The 8,764-nt window shown below is 36.4% G+C and overlaps 3 protein-coding genes across 5 annotated transcripts in view; all 3 read left to right on the top strand.

The window, feature by feature from the left end:
• The window catches only part of LOC118740659 (adenosine deaminase-like protein), a 1,688-nt gene extending 1,468 nt beyond the window's left edge, over nt 1-220 (top strand). The window contains exon 3 of the mRNA XM_036472276.1: nt 12-220. Within this exon, the coding sequence (XP_036328169.1) occupies nt 12-70 (59 nt within the window). The 3' untranslated portion in view covers nt 71-220. The remainder of the gene's footprint in view (nt 1-11) is intronic.
• Nucleotides 221-330: 110 nt separating this feature from the next.
• Nucleotides 331-2,446, top strand: LOC118740642 (short-chain specific acyl-CoA dehydrogenase, mitochondrial-like). Of its 2 annotated transcripts, XM_036472258.1 has the most exons (4): nt 331-451; nt 512-600; nt 688-909; nt 976-1,949. In XM_036472258.1, the coding sequence occupies exons 2-4, from the start codon at nt 567-569 to the stop codon at nt 1,947-1,949; spliced, it is 1,230 nt and encodes a 409-aa protein (XP_036328151.1). In that variant the 5' UTR covers nt 331-451; nt 512-566. The 2 variants fall into 2 exon arrangements, with proteins under 2 accessions (XP_036328151.1, XP_036328158.1); XM_036472265.1 differs by having other exon boundaries at nt 427-600; nt 976-2,446.
• Nucleotides 2,447-4,313: 1,867 nt separating this feature from the next.
• The window catches only part of LOC118740605 (signal peptide peptidase-like 3), an 18,001-nt gene continuing 13,550 nt past the window's right edge, over nt 4,314-8,764 (top strand). The window contains exons 1-2 of one of the 2 annotated variants that reach the window (XM_036472218.1): nt 4,325-4,401; nt 5,931-5,974. The gene's annotated coding sequence lies outside the window, so the exon portion shown is untranslated. Of the gene's footprint in view, nt 4,402-5,930; nt 5,975-8,764 lie in introns of both variants that reach the window. The other variant, XM_036472210.1, reaches the window with a different exon arrangement.

Here is an 8,764-nt window from a genome sequence, read left to right as displayed (position 1 = left end):
GTTTATTAAAGATAGTGCCAAGCTAGAGTTGCGACAAAAAGTTCAACGGTACTTTGAAGCTGTTCCGTAGTTTACGTTTAAGAAAAATATGTCGGGCAGATTATTCAATTCACTTCCGAGTGAATTTAATTAATTGGGTATGAAATTCACTCTGAAGTGAATTGCAGAAGCTGTTTGTATATGTTTGTAGATACATATGTATTTATATAACATATTGAAGAAATACAAAAATAAATGTTTTTACAGATGCAAGTTGTTTAATGTTAACCGTTAGATTCGCATGGTATGTAGGACCGGATATGGATCTTCAATTATGCAACAACAAAATGAAGTGATCACAAACGGAATCAACTGTTCATGAATGCATTGTCCACAAGTCCGACCAGTGTTGCTTATTAACCCATTTCAACCTTCAAATTCGATAACATCTATCGACTGCGCGATCCGTTCGGTTTGCCGTTTCTATTGTTTTACTTTGCATTGTTTTAATATGCGCATATTTATATTTAAGTTTATTAGCTAGAAAAGGCCATTCACTTGTTGAAATTCTAATCGCCAGTATCACAATGCAATCGCTTCTTAGCACAGCTAAATTTTTGGGTAAGTAATACCAGAAATTTTTATATGCATTATTTTCTGTCGATTGAACTTTGATTTCTCATATCTCGTATGTTTCCATACCAAAAGGGCGTTCTGGCACCTTGAAAAATCAGGTTTTTCGGCGAATCGCCTGTTTAGCCGCATTGCCAGAAACTCATCAGATGCTCCAGAAGACATGTAGAGATTTCGCTGATTCTGAATTAGTACCACATGCAGCAAAACATGATCGTGAACACTTGTACCCAGAGAAGCAAATAAAAAAAATGGGTGAACTTGGGCTAATGGCTATAGCGATCCCCGAAGAATATGGTTATTAGAAAATTTAATTATTTCGAATTTATTTTTGGTTTATATTCGATACCTTTTTTCCATTAGGTGGTGCCGGTTTGGACTATTTGGCATATAGCATTGCGATTGAGGAAATATCACGAGGCTGCGCATCTGCTGGGGTGATAATGTCTGTGAATAACTCACTTTATTTAGGACCCATCAATCATTACGGGACGCAACAGCAAAAAGAAAATTGGATCGTACATTACACTACTGGTGAAAAGGTCGGTTGCTTTGCATTATCCGAACCCGGCAATGGCTCTGATGCAGGTGCTGCTTCTACTACCGCAGTTGAAAAGAACGATCGCTACATATTAAATGGCACTAAAATGTGGATTACAAATGGCTTTGAAGCAGACGCTGCTGTAGTTTTTGCAACAACCGATAAGTCATTGAAACACAAAGGTATATCCGCTTTTCTCGTACCCAAGGGTATTAGCGGCTATACTATAGGGAAGAAAGAAGACAAATTAGGAATTCGAGCTAGTTCCACATGTCAGCTAATATTTGAAGACTGTGAAATTCCAAAAGAAAATATTTTGGGTAAACCCGGTTATGGTTTTAAAATTGCTATGCAAACATTGGACGCAGGACGTATTGGAATTGCCAGCCAAGCGTTGGGCATTGCGCAAGCTTCGCTAGAACTGGCCGCAGATTATGCGCAGAAACGTACCGCATTTGGCAAGCCTATTGCTAAATATCAAACTATACAGCAAAAGCTGGCTGACATGGCATTAAGAGTGGAATCAGCTCGTTTGCTCACATGGCGTTCTTGTTGGTTGAAGGACAATGGAAAATCGTACACAAAAGAAGCTGCAATGGCTAAGTTAGCAGCTTCCGAGACGGCCACATATTGCGCTCATCAGTGCATTCAAGTGTTGGGGGGTATGGGCTATGTTACTGATATGGCAGGCGAACGTTACTATCGGGATGCGCGTATTACAGAGATATACGAAGGCACGTCCGAAATACAACGTCTTGTCATCGCCGGTCATGTCCTGAAGGAACTATCTGCATAATTTTTAATATCGTCTCATTAATACCTACATACATATATTTAAATTCATTAATATACATACTTTTTTTTTAAATTTATACACACAAATTTACATGATTAATATTTTTAAGGAAATTTTTGGATGAATCGATTAGGCGATAGTCAGTTTAAGATATCGATGGTCCTATGCAATAACGGCACAACTCAAAATTCAAAAAAAACAACACCCTTCTGTTAAGTTCTTACGGCTCTAATCCTAAGTAAGTAGTAAGGATTCCTTAAGTAAGGCGTAAAGATTAGACATGTATTAGACAAGGATTAGAGACATGAGACACCTAACAGTAGAAAGGATTTTTTTTAGTTTTGGGTTGTGCCATTATTGCAGAGGACCACGGATATGTAGTTGATACGAATTTTCTAATTTTCTATGTTACATAATTTGTATTTGAAAACACCTAAATAATAAAAACAATATACACTGCCGGCAAAATGTATTGGCACAGGGAATTTATTACAATATATGCAATAATTCTTATTTTAATTTTTTTCCGATAAATTTTTTGTAAAACAATGGTTCATTCTTCAACAAAAACATACAAATATGATTTCTTAACTATGTGCAAAACTCTAGAAAATTCAATAAATTCGAATGCAAATTTTTAACTTGTTAATCAAATTTTTTAGAATTTTTTGAGTATGCAGATTTGTGACCCAATAAATTTTTTTTAAATAAAGGGCAAGTTTGAAGTAGGGGACTGACCGTTTGGCAGTTTTTTGCACGCAGTTTTTTCATATAAAAAAAAAATTCGTAAATATTATGTATGGAAAAAATGCAAAACACCTTCAACAAACAAAATTTCTCAAAAATCAACGCGATTTTTGACTAACTTCAAACTTGCATTTGTTATACTAGAGTTTAATGGGCTACAAGAAAATTCCAAAATATCGGATTAAAAAGTTTCAAATTTGTATTCACATTTATTGAAATTTATAAAAAATATTCTACCTTATCCTGAGTTTCGCCTGAAAAAAGTTCACCCGAAAATTTATCATCCGCCCATAGTAAAACCGTGGAAACCAAGAGTGAAAAGTGAACCGGTTCGTTGAAAATGAAACTCACGATAAGACTGATTATGTTTCGTTTTATAGAACGAACCATATATTTATAGAAATTAACGGAAAATATTAGAACAAAAATTTTCGCGTATATTGTGAAAAAATTTCTGTGTCAGTACCAAGGTACATTGAACAGGTAGTATCAGTAGAGCAGCTGATTTGATTTATTTTCAAATTATTTGGTCTCGAAAATGTCAAATATTTTTAATTTTTTCTCACGAAAATTATAAGTTGTTAAAATCCATTTGCTTGTGAAACCTTTTTCCATACAAAACAAGCCATTGAATAGCAGCTTTTGGAACGTTCGCCCAACTCGGCAGCACGACCGCTGATTACTGGGCCTTGCAAAGGATGGATCAATGCTTCGAGAAGCAAACAAATTTACTAGGAAAGAAAGTTGCATCAATTTTTATTTTTTCCAATTTCAATTTTTTGTTTTTTATAATTTTTTGTATTTCACATGGCACGCTTTGATTTAGAAGAAAAAATTCAGAACAGTTGTTGACACTTTCGATACCAGAAGCAACAACAAAATACACGCAAATGTTGTTTTTGCTCTACTGATACTACCTGTTTAATGTGCCTTGGTCAGTACTTATTTCCGGCAGTGTATCTATAAAACGGAATCCTAACATGAACCAAAAATACAAGATCACGTAAGAACGCGACGTTGTATTTGTAACTGGTTTTGAGAAAAAAGTTTGCGAAAGCGGGTTCGTCAGTTGAGCGTTTGTTTACATCACAATCACCACTATTTTACACTTTTATTCAAGTAAAGAAGAGTAAATTCAACATGACAACACATTTGAAAGCATTTTGTTGCATCATTTTACCTAAATTGTGCGTTTAAAGTGGCTGACAATAATTTTGGCTAATTTTTGTTTTCGTTGTTTTCTTTACTTTGTTTACTTTTCCCTCGTTTTCCAGTGAAACAAGATGGCGTAGAGCCCGCTAAAAAAATTGACTCACTCGATTTTTCTTACGTGATCTTGTGTCTTTCGTTCATGGAATCCTAAATGAAAATTTAAAGATACTGCGATTTTATTTGGCAACAAAATAGTTCGGAACCAAGAAATTCGATTTTTGTGTTTTGTTGTGAAGAATGAACCATATTTTTATAAAAAGTTAACGGAAATATATTAGAATAAAAATTTAAATCCTCCTAAATAAAAATTTTAAGATACTGCGATGTTATTTGGCAACAAAATAGTTCGGAACTCCCTACACTTTTTAGCAACACTGCCCATTGCAACGGAACCCCAATGTAGAGACAAAATTAAATATTAGCTGAAGGCAAAATGGAATAATTGTGCATCGTCGTGTTTATGTGGGAATTTTGTAAAAAAAAGTAATAAAAGGTGAATATTTATGTGGTTAGATAATCATACTTGGTAGCATATAGAAAAAACGACAAAAGGTGACATAAATAGTTAAAATTAATTGGGGAAAAATGTCCATAAACTGCATTACGAAAGCAACGACAAAAGAAAAATTGCGAAAGCGAAATGGTGAAGAAGAATACAAGTAGTTGCCAGGCTAATTTCTATAATCAAGAATGTTAATTTCTTAAGTGGCGTAAATTTGACATTTGGGATATTCCCAACGGTGTCGTAAGTGTCGTATTGTTGTATGTCGTAAACTTTAAACACCTAAAAAGTATGTTAAAGGGGTTCACAAAGTACCATCAAAGTTATGCATTTTCGCAGTGTTAAATAATAGGTGGTTGTGGTTTCGATTTCTCAAAACATTTATTTTAGCTTTTAAAGTTTGCGACATACGACAATACGATACTTACGACACCGTTGTGAATCCATCACAGGTATAAATTTTCTTGCATATGAAATACTTTTGCATATTTAAACTTAGATTTAAAATTTTCGTGTTTTAAAGTTTCCGAAATCCTTTATTATTTTTTTAAGTAAACAACCCAACTTCATAACCCGCTATGGGTTGTATTGTAGCATACTTTGGGCCTGTTTGAGGCACGTAATAAAAGCGCATTACTGCCGTACTGATGAAAAATGGCAACATTGTTGCAACTACCCAACTGATAATACATTGCTCGAAATTCACACAGAACACTATACTTTAATAGTTCGCGCAACACTGCGGTTGTGATTGCAACTCGAACAAGCCTTTTTTTATAGGCCAAGAGATTCACTACTCAACTACTTGACGCATTTGGTTGAAAAAGGTTAAAAATTTACAGACACTTAAATTACCGGTTACAAAATTTCTGTTACCAGCGCAGAATAAACCTGTAAAACGTATGGGCCTGTTCGAGGCACGTAATAAGAGCGGCACTACTGCAGCATTGATGAAAATTTTCAATACTTTTGCAACTTTCCAACTGATAAAACGTTGCTAAAAATTCACACGAAACGTGATACATGTAACAATGCGCGCAACACTGCGATTGTGATTGCATCTCTTCATTGTCTTGACCGCATTGTCCAATGTAAACGCGCCGTAAGCCAATTAGATAGAAATCTGAATAAATCTGGTCAGTCTGTTTTTTAAAAACCATTGTAGCGAACCAGGAAGAAACAAAGCATAATAAAACCATGTAAAAGCAAATTCAAAAAATACACACACGAGAAAAAGGTAAGCAAAGCAATAGATTAAAGATGAAAAGGAAAAACTACGAATAGTTTTATAATAGTATTTATAGTTATACACGGCAGTGCATTGAAGTGTAAACGAAGTTGTTAAGCACGGAATGTGTGTTAATTTAAAGGTGTAGGGCGAAGAAATTAATATAGAAATTATTAAATATCTGAAGCGAAAGAAACTCAAGAGTTTTCAACGTTTACGTCGTATTCGTATGAGTATTTTCTTTACGTTGGTATCCATCGTTTTTTTTCTTGTTTTTGGTGATTTAACAAAGCTGCTGGCACTATTGGAGAAAAGTGTATGTGAAAATTTGGAAAGGTGAGTATGTGCTACAATTGCATCCAAAGCATGAAAATGAAAATTATACTTGTTCCCGCTGTTTATACTGTCCGATTTTCTTCGGGATATCTACCATGTAAGTATTTTGTTCACTAGAGCTAGGATATGATATTAAAACATAAAAACCGGAATGAAGAGATATGTTTAGAAATGATTAGTTAAATAAATTCGGGGAAACTTTCTTTTACGGCCGATCTTCGTGTCCGTTGTGGGCGGAGCGGAGGGAGCGTGGCACGCCTCACACCCCATTTCAGGGAGGGCATAACTGCCGTTTTGAAAAATGTAACACTCGGCTGCTTAGGCTCCTTATAGGTCCCTAGAAAGTATTTACAAAAATAGGCAAAAATCACGATTTTTACTCGCGTTTTCGCTTGGTTCGAGTTGAAGACTTGAGCCTTTCCGTGTTGCCGGACAAGAGGGCCGCCAAGGGTATGTAACATTTCTTGTGCACTAGGCAGAAGACCCCTGGTCCAGAGGCTTCTATTGAAAAAGTTCATTCTGCGTAGGCGGTCTTTGGGCGCGATTAAGGATTTTAACCCTTACTAAGGGGAATTCTCCTTTCTGTGTTGCCGAAGGGAAGCGGCGTAACACCTTTGCGCAGAACACATTTTTGCGTTGGCGGCCTTCGCCCGCGCTTAGGGATTATAACATTTACTAAGTAGGATTCTCAGGTCGGCTTTCCAAAACGGAACCATTTGAGAATTCAGCGAAAATAAGGAATTTCGTCATGAAACTTGATGAGGATGTTGGGCGAGGCCTTTATCTGAATTGGTTACTATCACATTATAGTTACTAACAGAAGTTAAGCAAATTGTTGTTAAATTATCTCTGTTCTACCACCAAATTTTTAGTCAAAATTACGCTTATCACGTATTTTTTTGTGTGATGTATGTACTGTATTTGCAATATTCACGTGCCTATATTGTCCTTTTAATATATTAGTCTGTTCCTTTGAACTTCGGACTAAAACCTGTGGAACTGTCAAACTACAATTTTACTCTCTCAAATGAGAGTAAAAGGAGAACAGATGCAGAAGTGCATAGGAACGCAAAAAGCACTATTTCCTGTAAAAACGTCAGTCGGTTTGTTTACATGTCATTTGTACAACACTGATTTAGCTGAAATATCACTAAATAATTATAAAAATCTATACATATTCAAATATTTCGTTGTTTCCCAGTGGGAATTAGGAGCACGTAATAATACCTTATTAGCAACTTACTCTTCACCTGGCAGTCATTACCATTTCCCTGCCGAACGTCCCTTACTTTTACAAAGGCATGGCCGCCTTATGTAAGTAGGAATTTAGAATGTACATTTGGTATCAGACATACTTCTGAGCCGCTTTACAAAGTAAGTTACGTGTAATGCAGAGAAGTCGCTCGGAGTAGTTCGGCGCTTGGAGATAACTTCGGCTGCACGTTACTTTGCAACTGACAACGTAATGTGTCGTTGGAGGTGTTCATTTTGTGCTTTACTAGTAGATGACACTGGCCATGATGACAATTTTGGTACTAAAAACTGAAAGAAAACATGGCTTACCTCGTAAGGTGCTTACCTATTTTCCCAGTGGGTTACTTCCATTTTTTTACAAATATAAGGTACTTTGCTTTCACCGCTGTTAGTTTTTGCTTGCACATGCAAATCAGCTGATCGTTTGACACTTTTCATGAACTTACAGGAAAAGAAACTCCGGAATAAATCCTGTAACTTCTGACTAGGAACAGTTGCTCAGTTACTCTCTCAAATGTGTTCCCACTTACAGGTTTTATGTCAATAGGAACGACTTCCTGTAAGTTCTGACTAAATCCTGTAAACCGGACTGCTATTGGAACAGACTATATGTATATGTAAACAGCTGTTCCTGGAAATCGTGAATATCGTAAAGCATCTGGAACGCAACTTATATATATATTTATTTTTGAACTAACACCGGCTACACACGACGAACATGTGCACGCACATGTGCGCCAACAAGCTCGCTGTCGTTTGCCACATACGGTGAGTGGCTCATATGTGATTTTGTCGTGATAGCGTAAAGATGGGTAGCAAAGACGCGGATGATGAAGTTCAAATGCTTATGACTTAGGGCGGTATTATCACTTGCGAAGCGAATGAATTTGGCGAAGCGAATGAATTTGGCGAAGCGAACGGTTTGGCGAAGCGAATGGATTGGCGGACGCAACTTAAATATGCATTAAGAGTGTTCTTTTTTAACACTTTTAATGCCTTCCCTGCCCTTTAATTCGCTCCGCCAAACCGTTCGCTTCGCCAAAATCATTCGCTTCGCAAGTGATAATACCGCCCTTAGGTTTTTTTATTTATGTGTTACTTAAATTTATTTATATTTCACTTCTATGTATGTACATATTTACATACATATACATAAAGTAATTTAATCTCATTTATCACAAATTCAATATCGTACATGGCTTAGCTGCACTTATCCGCCGATGTGCACACTGCAACCATCAACAAAAAATGAGGGTTTTGTTTTTGTTTCCAATACGATGCTCGCTACAAACGACGAGCATGCTCGCTGGAAAACAAAATTTTTGATTTGTTGCGAGCATGCTCGTGAACCGCCCTACAAGCGACGAGCATGCACTTCACGCCGAGAATGTGCGCGCACATGTTCGTCGTGTGTAGCCACTGTAAACAATGGTCAGAAGTAGGGCTCGGAATCTCATGCAAATGAATGTTTTTATTGGGCATCTTCAAATGCACTTGATAGTAGTTGGTTGAATAAGGAAAATGAATTAGCAACAA

This window comes from Rhagoletis pomonella, unplaced genomic scaffold, assembly GCF_013731165.1.
Source record: "Rhagoletis pomonella isolate Grant_MI unplaced genomic scaffold, Rhpom_1.0 Rhpom_scaffold_00001, whole genome shotgun sequence".
Lineage (NCBI taxonomy): Eukaryota > Metazoa > Arthropoda > Insecta > Diptera > Tephritidae > Rhagoletis > Rhagoletis pomonella.
The sequence above is the reverse complement of the archived record's forward strand: the minus strand, read 5'-3'. Positions and strand labels throughout refer to the sequence as shown.